The sequence below is a fragment of the Odocoileus virginianus genome, chromosome 17, assembly GCF_023699985.2.
Source record: "Odocoileus virginianus isolate 20LAN1187 ecotype Illinois chromosome 17, Ovbor_1.2, whole genome shotgun sequence".
Lineage (NCBI taxonomy): Eukaryota > Metazoa > Chordata > Mammalia > Artiodactyla > Cervidae > Odocoileus > Odocoileus virginianus.
This window is the reverse complement of record NC_069690.1, coordinates 53,135,475-53,155,984: the sequence shown is the minus strand read 5'-3', so window position 1 is coordinate 53,155,984 and position 20,510 is coordinate 53,135,475. Positions and strand designations below refer to the sequence as shown.

At 58.3% G+C, this 20,510-nt stretch overlaps 1 protein-coding gene across 10 annotated transcripts in view; it reads left to right on the top strand.

Moving 5' to 3' along the window:
* The window catches only part of TMEM94 (transmembrane protein 94), a 35,328-nt gene that overhangs the window by 7,828 nt on the left and 6,990 nt on the right, over positions 1-20,510 (top strand). For 2 of the 10 annotated variants that reach the window (XM_070479971.1, XM_020885831.2), the window contains exons 1-13: positions 9,108-9,363; positions 14,916-15,035; positions 15,749-15,876; positions 16,166-16,302; positions 16,483-16,685; positions 17,051-17,202; positions 17,696-17,798; positions 18,024-18,110; positions 18,369-18,485; positions 18,862-18,918; positions 19,167-19,271; positions 19,394-19,558; positions 19,751-19,966. In XM_070479971.1, the coding sequence (XP_070336072.1) occupies positions 9,310-9,363; positions 14,916-15,035; positions 15,749-15,876; positions 16,166-16,302; positions 16,483-16,685; positions 17,051-17,202; positions 17,696-17,798; positions 18,024-18,110; positions 18,369-18,485; positions 18,862-18,918; positions 19,167-19,271; positions 19,394-19,558; positions 19,751-19,966 (1,644 nt within the window). In that variant the 5' untranslated portion in view covers positions 9,108-9,309. Of the gene's footprint in view, positions 1-4,911; positions 5,045-9,106; positions 9,364-13,159; positions 13,261-13,371; positions 13,541-14,915; positions 15,036-15,748; positions 15,877-16,132; positions 16,303-16,482; positions 16,686-17,050; positions 17,203-17,695; positions 17,799-18,023; positions 18,111-18,368; positions 18,486-18,861; positions 18,919-19,166; positions 19,272-19,393; positions 19,559-19,750; positions 19,967-20,510 lie in introns of those variants that run through there. The other 8 variants (XM_070479966.1, XM_070479965.1, XM_020885823.2 and 5 more) reach the window with 8 other exon arrangements.

Below are 20,510 nucleotides of genomic sequence, written 5' to 3'. Positions count from 1 at the left end.
CCAGTTGCGGTGCATGGGTTTCTCGCTGCGGGGGTTTCTCCTGTTGTGCAGCACGGGCTCTAGGCGCACGAGTTTCCTTAGTTGCACTGAGACATGCTGGATCTTCCCGCACCAGGGATTGAACCCATGTCCCCTGCATTGTCAGGAGCAATCTTATCCACTGGACTGCCAGGGAAGCCCCGATCACTTACTTAGCTCTTTTTGATGCTGGTTCTGAGCCTGGCAACAGGATGCATCCACCACTTCATTCTCATTGCCGCCTTTGTCGAGACACTCGTCATGCCGAACCAGGGTGATCGTCTACTGCCTGTAATTCCTTTCCCTTTCTCCTCTGATCCATTCTCTACCCTCTTAAAACCCCGAGACCTACTCAGAAACCTCCAGTGACTCCTCAGGGTGCCTTTGTTGCAAGGGTTGCCGATTTCCCTGTCCTGCGTGGTCCTTCATTTATTTCTTCACTCTGACCTACTCAGACCTTCTGCTCTAACCAAATAGGTCAGATCACCATCTTTCAAAAAGGCCCCTGCATTTCTTCCTCGGCGCCTTGGTTGGACTCGTGACCTTTGCTTAGGGAACTCTTCCTCCTATGCACCTGTTGGCAATTTTCATTTAGTATTTCAAGGCCAACTTGAATTTTAGTTATCTTTTTTTCAGAATAGCCCAAACTGCTGTATTTTAAATCCCTCTAGGGAAGGGACCTCATCTTACACTTCTTTGAAAACAGGACCATTCCTTAGACTTACCAAGTATCTGCCATTGTAACACACTGTCAGCCCTGGATAAATGCTTCATTATCCTTCTCTTTTAAATGGGCCACATCTGGCTTGTGCTAGGCATTTTAAAGATCGGCTGTACCTCAGATTCCACTGTACTTTCTGAGAATCCGCTCTATGGAGGCAACTCTATTTTCATACAATAAAACATAACCTGTTTATCAGGCTGGCCAAAAAGGAAGATGTTGCAAAAAACCCGAATGAATATTTTGGCCAACCCAATAAGTATATAGCTCAAAGAATTTTGACAAATGTATACATCCTGTAACTACCCAGTCACAGTCGCAATATTAAACAAAAGATCCCTGTGTCCTTTGTGGTCATTCCCTCTCCTTGACCCCAGGCAGCTCCTGATCAGCTTGCTGCCATGATTGATTAGTTTTGACTGTTCTAAATTTTATATGGGTTTCCCAGGTGGCTCAGTGGTAAAGAATTCACCTGCAATGTAGGAGAGAGCGATTCAACCCCTAGGGCTCGAAGATCCCCTGGAGAAGAAAATGGCAACCCATTTCAGTATCCTTGCCTGGGAAATCCCAGGTAGCCTTCAGGGCTACAGTCCATAGTGTGGTGAAGAGTCAGACACTACTTAAAGACTAAACAACAATAATAGATTTTCTGCAAGTTGAATCATACAGTAGGCACTCTTTTGTGAGTGGCTTCTTTCATCAGATGTTTTTGATATTCAGCCACATTGTTGTATGTGGCTTTATTCTGTTTTGTTGCTGGGTAGAATTCCATTATATGCATTAACCATACCACGTTCATCCATTCACCTGTGAGTGGTTGTTCATTCGCTCAGTCATGTCCGACTCTTTGTGACCCCCATGGACTGCAGCACACCAGGCTTCCCTGTCCATCACCATCTCCCGAGGCTTGCTCAAACTCATGTCCATTGAATCGATGATGCCATCCAACCATCTTGTCCTCTGTCATCCCCATATTCTCCTGCCTTCAGCCTTTCCCAGGATCAGGGTCTTTTCTAATGTGTTGACTCTTCGCATCAGGTGGCCAAAGTATTAGAGCTTCAGCATCAGTCCTTCCAATGAATATTCAGGATTGATTTCTTTTAGGATTGACTGGTTTGATCTCCTTGCAGTCTAAGGGACTCTCAAGAATCTTCTCCAGCACCACAGTTTGAAAGCATCAGTTCTTTGGTGCTCAGCCTCCTATATGGTCCAGCTTTCACATCCATACATGACCACTGGAAAAACCAGAGCTCTGACTATATGGACCTTTGTTGGCAAAGTGATGTCTCTGCTTTTTAATATGCTATCTAGGTTTGTCATAGCCTTTCTTCCAAGGAGTAAGCATCTTTTAATTTCATGGCTGTAGTCACCATCAGAGGTGATTTTGGAGCTCAAGAAAATAAAATCTGTCACTGTTTCCATTGTTTCCCCATCTATATGCTGTGAAGTGATGGGACTGGATGCCATGATCTTAGTTTTTTCAATGTTGAGTGGACATTTGGATTATTTCAGTTTGGGGCTATTTTGAATGAAATTGCTATGACTCTTTGTGAGGGCATATATTTTGATTGCTTGGTCATTTAATAAGTGTTTATAGTTGGCCCTTGAAGTGCATGAGTCCACTTATATATGTATTTCTTTCACTAAACATGAACCAGAATGCTACATGATCTGTGGTTGGTTGAATCCACAAAGGCAGGACCATAGATTTGGAGGGCTGACTGTAAAGTTACACATGGACTTTCCACTACACTCCCAGGGTGAGGTGGTGGTGTCAGAGGTTGGTGCCTCTAACGCCCGCTTTATTCAGCAGTCACCTCTACTTTGTCAGAGACTGCCAAAATGTTTTCCTAAGTGGTTATATCATGTGATAGTCCCACTGGTAATTTATAAGTTTGTATCCTCACCAACAGTATGTACTGTCAGCATTTTTCATTTTAGTCATTCTTATGGATGTGTGTTGGGCTTCTCAGGTGGTGCTAGTGGTAACCTGTCTGCCAGTGCAGGAGACTGAAGTGGGTTCAGTGTGGGTTCAGTGTGGGTTCAGTCCCTGGGCCAGGGTAATCCCCTGGAAAAGGGCACGGCAGTCCACTCCAGTATTCTTGCCTGGAGATCCCCATGGACAGAGGAGCCTGGCAGGCTACAGTTCACAGGGTCGCAGAGTTGGACCCTAGTGAAGCGACTTAGCACGCATGCACGTATGGTTGTGTGTCAATGTTAATACTGTGAAATAGGTATCATCACTCCCATTCATTGAACAAGGACACTGAGGCTCAGAGAGGCAAGTGATTTGCCAAGGTCATTTGGCACTTGACACATGATGGAGCCAGGATTTGAACCCACCGGTGTTTGGCTTTGAAGCCTGTGGGTTTTTTCACAACGGGTGGGGAGTAGACCTGGCCCTTTAAGGATACAGCGGCTGGTTTCAGATCAGGCAGTTAAGGCCGGCTCTCTCCCAGAATCCCATGTATGGAGTGATGGGAACACAGAGACTCACAGAAGAATGTCGTGCTCCTGGCTGCCCTCGGAGCTGCTGCGGTTCCAGCTGGCCGCACAGTCATCTCACCCTGGTAGTGTTGGCGGGGAGGTTGAGCAGAATCTCTGCCTGGCTCCTGATGCTTCCCCTGTGTGGTGACTGCCTCTTCCAGCCCCCACTGGGATGGGCTGTCATGGGGACCCTGAGCTGTCCTCATAAACAGGGCCTGGGTGCCCGAGTCAGAGCAGCCTCGGGGAGATGCGCACTCAGCCCCCCCCCGGATCCCATGTCAGCTGGCTGCCTCTGACCTCCGGGACTGTGAGAGCCCTGCTTGGCAGAGCAGAGGGACGGGCAGACTCAGCCGTGCAGGCCGTGAGGGATTGGATGGGATCGTGGGTTGGATTTAGTGCCTGCAGCGCCTGGGCCTCCTGCCTGGGGTCCTCTGGACACAGCTTTTTTTTTTTTAATTGTTTCTAGACAGTTCTCCTGGGCTTCTGACCAGCTCCTCTTAACAAGGCTGTGCCATTGGCCCCAAGAGAACTGCCCTAGTCAGCAGGTTGATTTGCTCTCTCCTCAGCTAATTGGGCTTCCCAGTGGTCAATAACCCGCCTGCCAGTGCAGGAGACATAAGAGACGTGGGTTTGATCCCTGGGTGGGGAAGATCCTCTGGAGCAGGTCATGGCAATCCACTCCAGTATTCTTGCCTGGAGAATCCCATGGACAGAGGAGGCTGTCGGGCTACAGTCCATAGAGTTTGCAGAGTCAGACACGACTGAAGCAACTTAACCTGCATGCACACATGCACTCACTCTTTACCCAGACACTGATCTGAAATTATAAAGTGTGTATGGGTGAGGGTCAGGGGTTATATGGGGAGGGAGTAAGAGGTGGGGAGGTGAGATTAATCTTCATATTCCAGATTATTGTCGCCTTGGACCCCTCAGCCTGGGGCACCCACCCAGGTGCCTACTGAGCACTGCCCTGTTGACCAGCTGCTAGAGAGGCCCGTGGGCCATGGACATGTGCATGTTTGCATACGGTGTGTGTTTCCCACAAGGTGGAGCAAGCATGTCTCTACCCCAATCATCTCTGCTGCTCTCTCCACCATTTGCCTGGTTATTTCATTTATATCTAGATCCAGTTTACCTTCACTTTTTGTGGGGAGGGGCATGCAGGATTCCTAGTTCCTTGACCAAGGATCGAACCGACACCCTCTGCAGTGGAAGCGTCTTAAACACTGGACCACCAGGGAAGTCCCATACCTTCACTTTTAAAGAGTCGAGAAGGGACTCCCCTGGTGGTTCAGTGGTTGAGACTCTGCACTTCCACTGCAGGAGGTGTGGGTTCGATCCTTGGTTGGGGAACTAAGATCCCACATGCCATGCAGTGCTGCCAAAAATAAAAATAAAGAGCTGATGAGCCACGGCTTTTCCTGCTTGCTGAAAGTCAGCAAGTCAAAGAGCAAAGCGTACATGCCTCCAAAAATGAGGGTTAAAAGAGGGGAAGCTTGCAGCTCTCCAGCATCCCCTCTGTAGCCGTCTCCCTCCTGACTTTGTAAAGCTGCCAGCTGCCAGGGCAGGCTGGGGCCCAGCGGTCAGGGCACCGTCTCCTCCACATCCTGCTCAACTGTTGGGGTGATACTCTGGTGTTTCACAGAAGCGGCCCCATGGGATCTCTTTCTTCTTTTTCTCCCCAGATGTCACAGTGACTGTGACAGAGTCACTGGGGCGTGTACATGTCGCAGAGGAACCTTCCTTTCGGGGGTGACCACCTTCCTCTGGGCATGCCTGCAGTACCCTGGGCCCATGGACCTGAAGGAGAAGCACGAGGTAGGCCGTGATGGTTGCCCTCCTGGGGACTGTCAGTGTGTTTCTGTTGGACTCTCCTGACCCGTGTTTGCCTGGGAGGTCCTCGGGTGGGGGCTTGACGCTGAAAGTGAGGGGTGGGGTGTGTGGCTCTGGGGCTTGGAGCACGTGATCTGATCCCTCGGCGGGGCCGTTGACCGGCCGGAACGTGCAGACTGCGGGAGCTGGAACTCAAGGGCAGAGGGTGGACCAGTGAATGTGGCCGCGTGGGAGCCGGTTCCCGATCGGGGTTGGCTCCCAGCCAGCCTCCACTCCTCGCCCAGGGCTGTGTATTTTCGCTTGTTTGCCCTCTGCCGGGCTCTGCCCCAACCTGCCAAGCTGTGTTGAATATTGTCCGGCGCCCTCTCTGTGGTTAGAGTAGAGCTTCCCAGTTAGACTCCAGGCGCAGCTGCTGAACCAGCTGGGGTGAGCCCCTCACAGGGGTCCAGGCAGCCTCCCCCAGCCTGACTTGGGCACCCCCAGCCTCCACATACACCATCTTTATGCAGAGGTAGATTTGTTGTTGATCCAAGCACCCCTCTCCTGGGACGAAGGTTGCCCTAAAGGAGGTCCTTCCATCTCTGCCTGGACTCCTGTCACACCTTCCTAGCAGGTCCCCCTGTCTCTGACCCCCTGTCTCTACTGGGCGGGCAGAGAAAGCTACCCAAAACGCAGAGCTGACCTTTTGTTGTTCCTGCTTAAAAGTCACTGCGTCGCCTGCCGAAACCTTTACTGGGGTCCAGAGCCCCCCACACACCCGCTTACTCCCGTTGGCCCAGCATCCCGCGCCTCTCCTGCCTTGGCCTTTACCACTGGTGATTCTCTTTCTGGGGGCTGTGCTGTGCGGCCTGTGGGATCTTAGTTCCCTGAACAGGGATCAAATCTGTGCCCCCTGCTGTGGAAGCACAGAGTCCTAACCACTGGACTGCCAAGGAAGTCCCACCACTGGTATTTCTGAGCACTGCAGAGTTTGGGCACACACTTCATGTGTAGGCTGTTAACCTAATCCCCTCCTCCCACTTTTTCCTGCCAGACTTCTACTTTTCTTTCATTCAAGACCTGGTTTAGGCATGACCTTCTCCAGATACATCCTCATCCCTCCAGAGCCCCTTCTTCCAGCATTCACAGCCCCTCCACCATCGTGCTTTCTATGCCGTGTTGACACCATCTGTCTGTCCCGCTTTATCTCAGCATCCCTGGCTCCTAGCATAGAGCCTGGCGTGTAGCAAGGGCTTGAAGTGAAGTGAAGTCGCTCAGTCGTGTCCGACTCTTTGCGACCCCATGGACTGTAGCTTACCAGGCTCCTCCCTCCATGGGGTTCTCCAGGCGAGAGTACTGGAGTGGGTTGCCATTTCCTTCCCCAGGGGATCTTCCCAACTCAAGGATCAAACAGGGTTCTCCCGCATTCCAGGCAGAGGCTTTAACCTCTCAGCCATGTATCATTAGCAAGGGCTTAGTAAATATTTATTGACTTGAACTTAATGATAGTGATCTTCCTGCCAAAGAGATCTTGGGAGGTCTGGGGAAGGAGCCGTGGGTCCGCACACTGGAACCTGGCTGACTGCTGATGTGTTCAGCTCCGGGGTTCACGTGCCTCTGGGTGGGCTGTGAAGCAGGCTCGTGGACCTGAGCTTAAGGCAGGTGTGTTCAGCCTCCTGCTCACAGAGGCCTCTGGCTGCAGTGCAGGTGTCCATCCTAGCAGGGGTCGGCACGCAGGCAGAGCTCCACTTGTCCCACCCCCAGCCCGGGTGCAAGGCTGCTGCGTACAGTTGCAAGTGCCGTGCACTGCTCAATTCCAGGGAGCGCCCTCCCTCCAAAGGTTACGATGTGGTGATGAGGTAGCCTGCCTGGGTGAGGTTGAATGTCCCCAAAACAGAGGACAATATCTTCCTCTGGTTCCAGCCTGGGGCTGAAACACCCATTACTGTTGAATCAGGGAAACAGATTTCTGTGGTCCAGGGGCTGGCTTCTCTCTCAAGCTGCTTGTACTCAAAGTAACACTTGTGAACCCAGGCTGGATGCCTTTTGTCGGGGAGGGTTTTCCTTCATCCTCTTCTTTTTCTTTCTGGATAGATGTTCTTCTGATCTAGAAAGCACCATGACTACCATCATCAGTTGTATTCATGGAATGCTCACTGTGGGTTGGTAGAGCTCTAGGCCCCTGGGGGATGGCCTTTGGCTTACAGAGACTCACAGACTAGTCGAGGAATTTATAGGGAAAGCAACTAAGTAATAGATCTGATGACGTTTCTACTTGAGGTGCCTTGTGAGTTGCGTAAATGTGGGCTTCTAAAGTGGATCCCTGGGGCCCCCAACGGGAGTGGGTGAGCTGACATGCTGGGAGTTGATGGTGAGGTTGCCTGTCTTTGCCTGGCAACTGTTTGACTGTGGCCGGTTGATCCTTTGCATCCCCCCCCCCCCCCCCCCCCCGTCCTCAGGGTCCTCCACAGGCACCCGTCTCCAGCCCGTGGTGGATGTGCCATTGGCAGTGACGGTCTGGATGCAGACCGTCAGAACTGCAGAAGTTCTGGATGTTCGTCCAGAAGTTCTGGATGCAGAACTTCTCCTCGGATGCAGAAGTTCCCCTTTCTCTTGCCGCAGCGGACAGTGTTGGGAAGGCGGGACCAGACACCGGAGGGCTGTGCTGGGGGCTGTGGAGCACCCGGGTCAGACCCTATGGGCTGTTGCACTGGAGAGACAGTGTTTGCTTAGCTGTGGTTCCCCCAGAGCAGTGTCTTTTTAGAAAGCTGAAGGGGAGTGTGACCTGGGAGCCGGGGCTGGGGGTCAGGAGTCTCCTGGGCCCTTTGCTGAAGCCACTGCCTGACATCAGACTGACTGCCTCTGAAGCCGACCCCTCCTCCCCCGTCCTCCGGGAGACTTCCTGCCCTTAACCCCCTGGCAGCCCAGGCCCTTCCTTTCCCATCCCCACTCAGCTCTGGGTTTAGCGGGGCCTGGGGTGGGGCCCCCCTGGGGACTGTGCTTGAGAAGAGGGAGGGGAGAGGCTGGTTGCAGAGGAGATGGTGTCGTCCAGGAAGCAGGGCCTGGGAGAGGCCGTCTCAGGGCCAGCCCGCGCTCTGGGTTTGGACCTGTCAGACCTGTCAGGCCGTGTCCTCTCCTCTGAGGTGTTCCTGCCCCAGCCTCAGGGTGGCCTGGACGGAGGCAGAGAACTCTCTTGTCCACTCCCCGGGTCTTTTGCCCCCGCTCACCCAGGGGGTCTGTTCTGACAGCTTCCTGTGTGTCAAACTCAGGGTCCCGGAGTGACGCCCAGGCCCTGAATGCAGCCTCAGAAGGTCCCCAGCCCCCCCTTTCTTCCGGGGACGAGGCCCTGTGTCCTGTCCCAGCAGCACCTGGGCAGGTGCATCCGCATGCAGTCGGTGGACGGCTGCTGGCTGAGCCCTGCACTGGCTCTGATGAGTGGCTCTTGGAGCCTCCCCCCCCACACCTGGTGGGAAGGCGTTGGGTCCATTGCTGGGATCCCCAGAGGCTTCCTTTCAGGGGCTCTTCCCTCTCCCTCTCTGGTCCCCCAGCCTCTGCCCTCCTGGAAGTCCCTGCTCCCGTTTTCTCACTTGTCAGTACTCTCCCCTCCTCTAGGATGTGCTGCTATTAATAACTCAAGGCCCCCCTCCCCTCCTTCCCACAGCTCTAACGGAGAGGGCTGTGGTTGGTGTGGCTGCATGCTGGAGTGTCAGGGATCGGGGGGCTTCCCCCAGTGGGGCCCCTCACCTCGCCCAGTGACACAGCCCCAGGGAAGGGCTTGGGGCGGTGAGAGGCCAGGTTCTCCTTGATGCCAGCGGCTGCCCTCTGGGCTGCGGGCCGACAGCAGCCATTTCCTGCTCAGCCTCTCCGCTGGTGGGTGCCTCCGGAGCCCTGGGCTGTATGTCCCCCTCTGCTCACCCCGCGGTGCCTCCCCTGCTGAACAGGCCAAGCCCCCGACATCTGGCAGAGCCCCTGCCAGCTTCCCCCTCTCCACCCCTCCCTCCCCCGCCCCCTCCTGCACCGGCAGCCCGGTCTCCTCCTCCGCCTCCTCCCTCCCTCGATCTGCAGCGTGACCGGGAACAGGCTGAATTAATCAGCAGATTGAAGCTCCTCTCCGCTGCTGCCACTGCTGCACCGGCTCCTCCTCGCTCTCACGCACTCCAGCCCTCTCCCCTCTTCTCCCCTGCCCTCCCTCACCCTCTCCGTTTTCGCCCTCCCCGGGGGCAGTGTTGGCAGCCCGGTAGCTGACTCGCTTGTGGCCCAGGCGCTGCCCCATGCTCTTTAAGCGGGCAGAGTTGTGGACGGCCCCTCAGGGCAAAGGCGGCAAAGTGAGTATGCCGGCTGGGCTTGACTGCCCCGTCCCGCCCGCCCGGCTTCCCCGCTTTGTGTTGGAGGCTTTGGGTTAACGGTGGGGTGGAAGGTGGAGGCTGGACCCGAGGCAGCCTGGATTACCAGGGAGCGAGGACCATGATGGAGTCTGGGAGTGGGAACCAGGAAGCCGGTGTGTGGAGCCGCCCACCCAGCCCCTGAGTCACCCAGGGTCACCCAGAGCAGGACCGGAGCCCACGTTTCCCCGTGGGGCACCCTCTCACGGCATGCCAGAACCCGGGTCACCATGCACAAGGCTTGGATCCCAGCCCCTCCTCGGGGCCCTGAAGGAGGCATCTCTCGTTGGACCACATGGGTCTTGAGACAGGAGCCACCAGGGCTGGGAGGGGGAAAGGGTTTCTTCCTGGGTCTTGTCTGCAGGAGGTGAGGAATAAGATGGGTGAAGTGCCCGGTCCGTATGAGGAGGGGGAGGCGCCCCTGCTTAAGGTTTTGAGTTGCTTGTCGGCGGAGTCGATTTGGGTCTGTCTGGCCCAACTCAGATGAGATTCGTGGTGATGCTTGTCATATATCCTGGAGGACAGTGGCCGAATCTCTGTTCTGGTGATTCTGACATCGTGGAGTCCAGCTTTGGGTCCCCTGACCGCTGCAATGGCCAAGAAGGCCGTGACCCAGGGGCCCTGGCAGAGGGTCAGCTGGTTCTGATTAGTGGTTTTCTGCTGTGGCCGAGGCCAGTTCATCATCCGTCTACCTGAGCCTAGGGGACCTTGAGTCCACTTTCTCCCGAGACAGGTCGAACAGGAAGGAAGATGGCTGCTATGCTGAGGGAACCTCAGAGGAGTCCTGACCGATCAGGGGGCAGGGGCTTGGGGGCTGCTGAGGGCTTCTGCTTCTGGGCCACCGGAGAAGCCTGACCATGATGGCCCAGGGAAGCCCAGGTGTACTGGCTCTTGAAGCCTCATTAGACTGACCCAGATGCTTAGCTCTGGGCCCTGGGGAGTGGATTCGGTTCTGGAGCAGGTTTCTTGCGGTTCTGATTGGACCAGACAGAGATCTATCACCACCTGCTGCTCCCTGAACCCCTGGGCCTGACCCGTGTCCTCCTTTGGTGATGAAACGGAGAGGGAGTGAGGGGTGTGATGGCAGCCCTCCTGAGCCCGCCTCTGCTGGGGCCTCGGGAGTGGAGGCCAGAAAACCTCAGTGTCAGGGAAGAAGCAGGGTCGCCCCTCCCCTCTGGCGTGGAGACCTGGCTGCTCACCCCCGAGCCTCCTGGAGGTGCTCAGGAGAAGCACCTGAGCATCCCTCCGGGACAGGTTCTCCTGGCCCTTCTTGGCCTTGGTGGACGGAGAGGAGCAGACCTTAGATGGAGTGTGTGTGACCGGGGTTCTTATCTCTCACACCAGCCCCAGCCTCGCACCGCACCCGCTGTGGGCGCCCAGGCACACTGGGTGTCCAGCCTCACTCCGTGCTTTTGAGAAGGGCCGCCGTGAGCCCTTTCTGAATTGCCTTTGGAAAACCTTTGGTCTTCCACCAATTTCCCCGCTTCAGTTCTCACACCGCCTGGGTGGAAAGCCTCGGGATAAGCAGAGAAGCCGTGGTTTTCCCCACACCCGGGCTCTCCTGCTGGAGACGGGGTTGCCATCAGGCCTCGTGTGCAGCCACAACAGTTGGATTTGCGGGCCGCGGAGGGTCGACTGGAGGGCGGTGTCGGGCCCTGGGGCCTCTGTGTGGGCAGGCGCTTTCCTCAGGAGGCATATAATTACAAGGGCTCATTTTCCCCCTGCTGTGTTGCCTTTAATCGCCAGTCTGGAGTGGGTGCTCCAAACCAGACACAACATGCGGGGGGCTGACTCACAGGGGCTCCACGCTTGCTGCCCTCTGGCCCCTCCTTCCACCCCTGGAGGGGAGCAGACTACAGGTTCCAAGAACCTGGAGGCAGAGGAGGAGCTAAACGATCGCTGGATGGGGGGCTCAGGGAGTTTGGGGTGCCTGAAATAAGGCAGAGGGTACAGGCCAGCTGCAGGGCAAGCAGAGGGCAGTTGCTGAGTGTCTGGGGTCTAGAGGCGCGGCCAGAGGAAGGCTGCGCCCTGGCTGCTGCCTTAGCCTTCCCGAGCCTGGCACCCGTTCTGGCCCGAGCAGCTCTCCGGGTGACTCCGCGGCCCCATGGGCTTTGTTGGCCCTTGCTTTCTCCCGCCCGTTGGTGCACAGCCTGTCCACCTCTGCCAGCCAGCCCGCCCCTGCCCGCAGGAGGTGTACTCACTTTAGTTTCTGGAGACCTGGCCTAGGCAAGTCCACCCTGGGAACTCGCGCTCCCCTCTGGGAAAGGGAGGTGGGAGGGTTGAGCCTGGGGGAGGACGGGGCGGGGGAGGACGGGGCAGGGGAGGACAGGCGGGCCTCCCAGACTCTCCTCTTCCGGGGTATTCTTGGGACGAGGTGGGTAGGCGTCCCCCTCTGGGCCAGCCCTTTGGCCCTGGGCAGGCCCCTGGTCACCCTTTGTTTTTCTGTTCCTCCTTCCTGCCCCTGGAGGCTTTCTTCGCTCCAGCCAGAAGTCTAGGCAGAGGTACTGGCCTTACCTGGTACTCCTTTGTTCTGGACCATGGGCTCTCAGCCCGGATCCCTGCCAGAGGGAGGTGTTTACCCTTAAGGGGGTGCCAGCTCCCTGCCCGGAGGCCCATTTCTTCCTGAGCTGAAATAACCTGTTCTTCCCTCTGGGAGAGGCAGCTCTCATCTCATAATTGCCCAGAGCCTCTTTGTAGAGTAGGGATGGGGGGCATGGAGGTTCAAGCGTAGGAGCTGGGAGGTCTTTGGGCAGGACCTGCTCTGGGGCCTGTCCTCACCCGAGAGAGCTGGGTGACAGGCCCGTGGTGCCCAGCCCGCAGCCAGGGGATGCCACCCCCAGGCCATCAATACCTCTAGTGGTGGAGATGTGTAGCTGGTGAGGGGCCAGGCTGCCACAGAGTGGGGTGGATATGGAGACCTGCAGGGAGGAGGAAATCCAGAAACATTAGTGGACAAAGCCAGGGCAGAAGCCCAGAGGTAGGAGCGGAGAAGCAGGGCCGTGAACCTGGGCAGCCGGGGCCCCACTGGCTTAGTGATGCTTGGTCGGGACCCAGTGGTTAAACCCAGGCCCTTTCTTGGCGCCCCAGGGCTAGGGCTTCCCTCTGCTTGCTCAGAACTTTCCGTGGTGAAAGCCTGCGTTGGTGCTCTTCCGGTGGCCCTGGGAAAGAGTCACTGCTCCCCCAGGCCCTGTCTTTCCTGGGGGCCTTCTTTTCCCCTGGACCCCCGGCTGGGGATCTGTGCCTCAGATCCACCCAGGGTGGGCCTCACCTCCAGAAGTGTTGATTGGGTAGGTCTGGGGTGGGGACCTGGAACTTGCACATTTGTAAAAGCTACAGGCAGTTCTGCCATAGGTCCTGGGTTGGGCTTCCCAGGTGGCGCTAGTGGTAAAGAACTTGCCTGCCAATGCAGGAGATGCAAAAGATGCGGGTTCTATCCCTGGGTCGGGAAGATCCCCAGGAATAGGAAATGGCAACCCACTCCAGTGTTCTTGCCGGGAGAATTCCATGGACAGAGGAGCCCGGCTGGCTGCAGTCCGTCGGGTCACAAGGAGACACAACTGAGGGGCTGAACACCTTTGACAACCCCGATTAAGGAGTCCTTGATACCAGTGAAGCTACATGTACGTTCATTCATTCATTCATTCAGCAAGTATTCATTGAGCTGCTGCCCTGTGCCTGGTGGGAGGGTATGGACATGGAAGAATCCAGCACCTGTTTTCAAGGAGCTGGCTGGCTGGCTGGTGGGGGAGCCAGACGAGAAAACCTGTGATGACAGCGCTCTGCGGTGCCGCCTGTGAGCCAGGTTGCCCTGGGGTGCCGCTGGAATACAAGCCTCCCCCAGTATGTACAGCCCTGGGTTTTGGGAAAATTTCCCAGAGCGGGTGGTGTTTGAGCTGAGTCTCGGAGGAGAAGTAAAGAGTTGTCTGGAGCAGGGAGTGTGTTCTTGGCTAGGAAAACACAGGAAGATGCTGGCACATGAGCGCAGGGAGCTGGGCATTCGGCAGGAGCAGCAGGCGAGGAGGCTGGAGGAGATCCCAGACCACGCTCAGGAGTCTGGGCTGGATTTTAAAGGGAAACAGGGTCAGTTGATCAGATGCACTCTCCCTGGCTGGGATGGAAGGTAGGGACTGGGAGGTGGGAAGGGGAGGCAGGGGTTGGCGGGAGGGCTGGAATGCCTGGGTGAGGTGGTAGGAGGGGTACTGGCTCTGGTGGGGAGAGCTGGGTGGCAATTTCAGGGTTTTGGACGTATCGACTCACAGATACCTACGAAAGAGCTATGGATCAGTTCAGAAACGGGTCAGAATTTGGGACAGTGGTCAGACTAGAGGTCAGATTTAAGAGTTGGAAGCTTATCGCTGGCAGGAGAATCCGTGTGGCTGATGTAGCCCTGGAAACGTACACAGTGTTGTGGAGAAGATGTCATAGGAGGGACTGTGGGGTAGGTGGACAGGACAGAGGAGAGAAGCCCAGGAAAGGGGGTCTCGATGGCAGAGGTCAGGCTGTGGGGCCACAGAGGAAAATGTGCCACCCGCCACCCCGTCCGTGCCTCATTCCACCCACCCTCAGAGAGCGGGAGTGCGGGGTGTGGTCGGTCCAGGTCCTTTCCTGGGAGTGGCTGCCTTTTTCTGAGGTTGTGTTCTTCCCGCTGTCAGTGTTACAGTAGCTTCCCTTTAATGAGCTGGTGATAACAGAAGTTGGTGGGGTTTTTCTTCACGTTTTTACTAGGGAGAATGTCAAGCTAGTACCTCTAGGTTAGTTCTCTTCTCCCTACTTAGAAAGTGAAAGTCACTCAGTCACGTCGGACTCTTTGCGACCCCATGGACTGTGCAGTCCATGGAATTCTCCAGTTGAGAATACCAGAGTGGGTAGCCTTTCCCTTCTCCAGGGGATCTTTCTGACCCAGGGATCAAACTGGGTCTCCCAGATTGCAGGCGGATTCTTTACCAGCTGAGCCACCAGGGAAGCCCCAACCCCCACTTAAACAATCCACATTTCCTGCCAGAGAACCAGGAAAGATGGCCCCAGTGCAGTAAGGGGAGCTGGGCGGTGAGCACGGCCCAAGTGGTGCTGGGCTGCTGATGCCAGTGGGTTGGGAGTTGAGTGAAAGGAGAGTTAGAAGACGCTGAGCCTAGAAAGGCTTGTTTCTGGTTCTGTTTTATTTTTTGGCTGTGCTGTGTGGCCTGCGGGATCTTAGTTCCCCTGACCAGGGGTCAAACCTGTGCCGTCTGCCTTGGGAGCATGGCGTCCTAACCACTGGACCGCCAGGAAAGTCCCTCTAGTTTTGTGTTAAACTGGGCTTTGAGGAGCGGGGGACTGTGTACCTGAACATCTTTTAGTTCGGTGGGGAGCACACTCAGGACCCCTACCGCTTGCCAGGGGCTAGTGAAGGAAAGGGAGGGCGAGGCCTTGGGAGGAGGGAGGAAGGTTCTGGGGCGGGAGGGGAGGGGGCCTGGGCCTCCCGTGGGATGCCAAGAGCCGCCCCCTCTCCCCTCCAGGGCGAGCCGCCCTTGGCCCTGGGCCTGTCCACCCAGAAGGCCCTCAGCATTCTGAAGGAGCAGCTGGAGGCAGTGCTGGATGGACACCTGAAGGAGCGGAAGAAATGTCTCACGTGGAAGGTGACGCGTCCTCCCGGGAGCCCAGAGCCTAGCTGGGGTCCTGGTCCGTGCGCGGGTGGGAAAAGAATTTCCAGACATGAGGCAGAACGAGAGGAGAAGAAAGTTTACTAGAGTGGAAGCCGCTGTTAGCACAGCAGGCCAGCTTGAGGGAGAGCCAAACTCTTTCAAAGGGTGGCAGCCAATTTTTACAGCCTCAAGACAGAAAATTCCTACTGGAACGATGGCATTAGGTGATGGGATGCCATAGGGCTGATAATAGGGTGGGTATTTGATCTAACACAGGGTCAGGGGACTGGCTGGTTTAGATCCAGAGCCTCATGGCAACAGTTGCTATGGGGCTTGGTCAGTTCCAGAGATTTTTATCCTGTGACCCTGGTCCAGAGCTCCACACCATGGCCGTGGTGTAGGGCTCCACAGTTGGGGTGGCAGAAAAACTCGGGAGGCCCGTTCTCAGGGCCGGGACTCACCCTGTCGTCCTGGGCAGCATGACCCGACCGAGGCATCCCTAAAAATCAGAAAGGAGTCAGGATTCCTTTCAGAGTGACGTCCCGACCCCCAGCCGGGACTGAAGTGAGTTGACGGAGGTAGCCACGGGGGTGGGATCGGGTGGGCTGGGAGGAAGGCAGTCAGATCCTAGCAGGTCAGAGAGTCCCGGCCCCTTGCAGTCTCCTGCTTGTCCCCCAGCCTCTCACTCGCCCACCCCCTGCCCCCAGGAGATGTGGAGGAACAGCTTCCTGTACCACGGGAACCGCTGCTCCTGTTTCCACTGGCCGGGCGCCTCGCTCATGCTCCTGGCTGTGCTGCTGCTGCTGGCTTGCTGCGGGGGCCAGCCGGCTGGCAGGTATGTGGCCCGTGGCCCTGGGTGGGTGGGGGGGGGCTTCTTCCCACCTCTCGCAGCACAGGGTCTGGGCTTGTCCCTCTCCTGCCCCCATACCCACCCAGGGAGACAGGGAACTGCCCCCCGAAGTCAGAGCCTGGGTCACGTGGGAATCTGCGGTCCCTTGGCCAGCTGCTGTCAGAAGCAGAAAGGCGTGGGGAGGGCAGTGTGGGGCCCTGGGTTGGCTGGGCTGCAGAGCGCCCTGCCCCCCGCTGGCCAGGACCCCCAGGACCCCCTCCCCTCTCGCTGCCAGCCGCGGGGTGGAGCTGGTGAACGCCTCGGCGCTCTTCCTCCTGCTGCTCCTCAACCTCGTCCTCATTGGGCGGCAAGATCGGCTGAAGCGTCGGGAGGTAGAGTGGAGACTGCGGGGCGTCATTGACCAAATCCAAGGTGAGGGGCCGGGCGGGGCGCGGACCTGCAGAGGGGTCGGTGCTGAGTGAGTGGCACGGGCTGATGCAGGCCTTCTGGGGAAGCGAGCAGAGCAGACCCGGCTCCCGAGGTGCGTGCTGGATCCAGCTGGTGTGTACGGAGCTCCGGGTGAGGCCGTGTCCCTCTTTCCACCCTCATCAGATGCCCTCAGGGATGGCAAGGAGGTCAAGTGGCCAGATGCCATGTACCCAGACCTCCACATGCCCTTCACACCATCCTGGTCTCTGCACTGGGCCTACAGAGATGGACATCTCGTCAACCTGCCGGTTAGCCTGCTGGTAGAAGGAGACATCATAGCTCTGAGGCCCGGCCAGGAATCCTTTGCTTCCCTGCGGGGCATCAAGGTAGCTGGGGGCTCCTCTCCTTCCCTGGAAATGCTGTGGGAACATCCACCGGCGGTGGTGGGAAGGTCCCGGGGCTTCATCCTGACACTTGCTGCCCAGCTCGCGGGTTTCCTGGGAAGCGCTCTAGGAAAAATGGAGAAAAGCTGGAACATCTTTCTCTTCATCCTGTTCTTCCTTTCCTGTGATTCTCAAGTTGCTAGGACACCCATCCCCCAGGCTCCCCCCCACCCCACTGCAGGTGACTCCTTGCTCACTGATGGTCCTTAACCTGGTGAGATGTCTCTGCTTCGCTGCAACGGTCAAGGAAGAGTGGCTTCCCCGGGACCCATTGATTACCCTCCCCTGCTCCCCTTTGTCTCTGGCAGGACGACGAGCACATTGTCTTGGAGCCGGGAGATCTGTTCCCCCCTTTCTCGCCACCCCCATCCCCCCGGGGAGAAGTGAAGAAAGGGCCACAAAACCCCCAGCAGCACCGGCTCTTCCGTGTCCTCGAGACCCCCGTGATTGACAACATCAGGTGGGGGCGCTGCGCTGTCCCCCAACCTCTCCCCCCAGAGCCTCCCCCCGTGAGCCGTGAGCTGGCGATAACGACAGAAAGGAGCCTGGTTCGTACCCAGGCCCCTTAGAGCAGGCACCTGCGGGGCCTTCGCTTTAGCTTCTTGTGAGGATTCTTATTTTTTTTTCCAGTTTGTTTACTTGGCTGTTTCAGGGCGTAGTTGTGGCTCGAAGGCTCAGTAGGTGCATCATGGGGCCTTAGTTTCTCCACGGCCTGTGGGATCTTAGTTCCCCATCCAGGGATTGAACCCGCGTCCTCTGCACTGCAGGGTGGATTGTTAAGGAAGTCCCTTTTGTGAGAATTCTTCGACTGGGTGATTGACCCCCTCTCAGTCTGGACTCTGAAGAGACGGCTTCAGAGATGGCCATGGGCCACAGTGGCCAGGAGGCCATTGTCCCGGGGCCAGGGCCCGGGAGGGGAGGGGGAGCTGCAGGACCCAAGGCTCTTTCTGCAGGTGGTGCCTGGACATGGCCCTGTCCCGCCCGGTGACCGCTCTGGACAACGAGAGGTTCTCGGTGCAGTCGGTGATGCTGCGCTATGCGGTGCCCCTGGTCCTGGTGTGTGCGGCCGGGCCGTGGTGGGGGCCGTGGGGGGCCAGGGGCTGGGGGAACCTGGGGGCCAGGCTCAGGCAAGCCTGTGAGTGCAGACGGGAGGGTCCCGGGGTTAGTGGGCCAGTGCCGGGGGTGGGGGAGCGTGAGTGGGCAGAAGATGGGGTGCCTCAGAGCCTGGGTCCCCCCTGGGGTCGGGGAGAGTTAAGGCAGCGTCTCTCCTGTCCCCAACAGGCCAGCTTCCTCATCACCAACGCCCTGCGCTTCATGCTGAACGCCCCGGGTGTCACCACCTGGCAGTACACCCTCCTCCAGCTGCAGGTAAGACCGCCCTCTCCTCTCCTTCCCCAGAGACGGGCCCTCGGGGTGCCCTGACTGCCCCTCCCACCCCCAGCCCAGGGGTCTGCCAGACTTCCTCTACGGAGTGCCTGCTTTCCTTCCCCGTTTCCTGCCCGCTGCCCCCAGCGATCCTTTTTACTCAGGGAGGGCCCCAGGGCTGGGGAGGGGGCAGCCCTGCCCCCCTCCTTTTTCCCTCTGCCAGTGACTCTTGGAGCCTCAGCGGGGCTCGCTCTTTTCCAGGTGAATGGCGTCCTGCCCATCCTCCCCCTGCTCTTCCCGGTCCTCTGGGTCCTGGCAACCGCCTGTGGAGAAGCCCGCGTCCTGGCCCAGATGAGCAAGGCCTCCCCCAGCTCCCTGGTCAGTTGTTCCCGGGCCTCGGGGAGGGGGTGGGGGACAGTGCAGAAAGAGCCAAAGACAGGAACAGAAAGACAGAGTGGGCTGTGCCCCCAGCAAAGAGGGCAGAAGTGCAGCCGCCCCACCTCCTGCCCTGCGGCCCAGCACACGGCCGGCCCTGGGCAGCTCTCCAAGGGCTCTGCCCTCTGTAGCCAGCAGGGTCTCCAGACCAGGCCCCAGGGACGGCCGGGTGTCCATCCACCCTTGCTCTCAGCAGACAGGGGTTCCAGGGCTGCCCGGTGTCCGTCACCGAGAGGTACGAGGCCCCCACCCGCCCACTCCGAGGCCCCGGGACGGTGGCAGTTTCCTCCCCAAAACTCATGCCCTCTTCTCCATGCAGCTCGCCAAGTTCTCGGAGGACACTCTCAGCAGCTATACAGAAGCTGTGTCCTCTCAGGTACCCTCGCCCGGATGGATGCTGGCCCTGCACCCCCAGCCTGAGCTCCCCCAGGCCCCTTGTGGAGCCCCCGGGTGCCCCTGCATCATGGCCGTGAGCTTCCCTCTCAGAGCCCCCTGGCTCCCCATCCCATGTGGGTCATGTGTCACTGCTGGGGGCGGCACACGCTCCCCCCGGACTGTTTCCTCTGTTGGTCCCCAAGGCCATCTCCAGGGAAACGTGGCCGAGCACCTTGTCTCTGCCCCCAGGAGATGCTGCGCTGCATTTGGGGCCACTTCCTGCGGGTGATCCAGGGGACGTCACCCACACTGAGCCACAGCTCCAGCCTGCTCCACAGCCTGGGCTCCGTGACGGTGAGGGCGGCCCTGGGGAGGGCGGCCCCGGGGAGGGCCCGGCCTCGGCAGGCGGCTCTCCGGAGCGCCCAGCAGCCTGGGGAATGCCGCGCCCCCTTCCCTGTCGCCGTCTCCCCCTGCAGGTGCTGTGCTGTGTGGACAAACAGGGGATCCTGTCGTGGCCCAACCCCAGCCCGGAGACCGTGCTGTTCTTCAGCGGGAAGGTGGAGCCTGCCCACGGCAGCCACGAGGACCTCACGGACGACCTGTCCACCCGCTCCTTCTGCCATCCCGAGGTGGAGGAGGAGGTATGGCCTGGGCCGGGATGGTGGCCTCCACGAGGCGAGGGGTGGGGCGAGGGGAGGCGGTAGGAGGAGGAGGGCTCAGGCCTCAGGAGCGCCCGTGGAGACGGGGCCCCGGGAGGCCATAGTGGCCCGGCCTCCTGGCCCGAGGCGACCTCAGGACTGGGGTCTGAGGCCTGTGCTCCTTGCTCTCCTCAGCCCCACGAACGCGACGCCCTCCTGGCCGGCTCCCTGAACGCTCCCCTGCACCTTTCCAACGAGCAGGAGCGTGGCAGCAACTGGCCAGGTGACGGTCCCAAGGCGCCTGAAACCCACCCTCACCACCGGGTACACGGCCGCAGCAAACACCTGTCTGGCTCCAGCGTGAGCTTCAGCAGGGACACGGAGGGCGGCGAAGATGATGACCCCGGCAAGGTGAGGGGGGCCCGGGGCGTGGCCACCTCATCCGTCACGGGGCACCCTGGCCTCTTTTGCTGGAGGGGGCCGCAGAGGTGCCCCCCAGCCCAGGCAGGTGGAGCCTGGGGCTCAGACATCCTGGCCCCTGTTCTCAGCTCCAGAGGCCTCATCCCTGGTTCTTCCCCAAAGTAGGCCCCTCCCCTTTTTCCAGGTTTGGTCCATGGTGGTAATTAGTTGGGGCAAGACCCTTTCTCCTGATTGCAGCCTTCAAAAGACAGAAAGCCAGGAGTTCCCTCCAAAGATATTTCCCCTGGCTGAGAGAGGCTTCATCATTTCTTGCCCAGTCTGGACAGCCTCCTCTGAGCTGGTGACAGTGTTGTTGGGCACCGACCCTAGAAGCCCCTGGAGCCAGGAAGGGTGTAGAGGGGTGTGGGGAGGGCGGGAGAGCGTGAGCAGGAGCATGCCCTGCTCAGGGGGCATGCCTTCTCTCACAGGCACTGCCCGTACCACCGCCCCCCCACTTCAGTCTAAGCTCCCCCCCTTCCCCTCCTCCTTTCCTCCA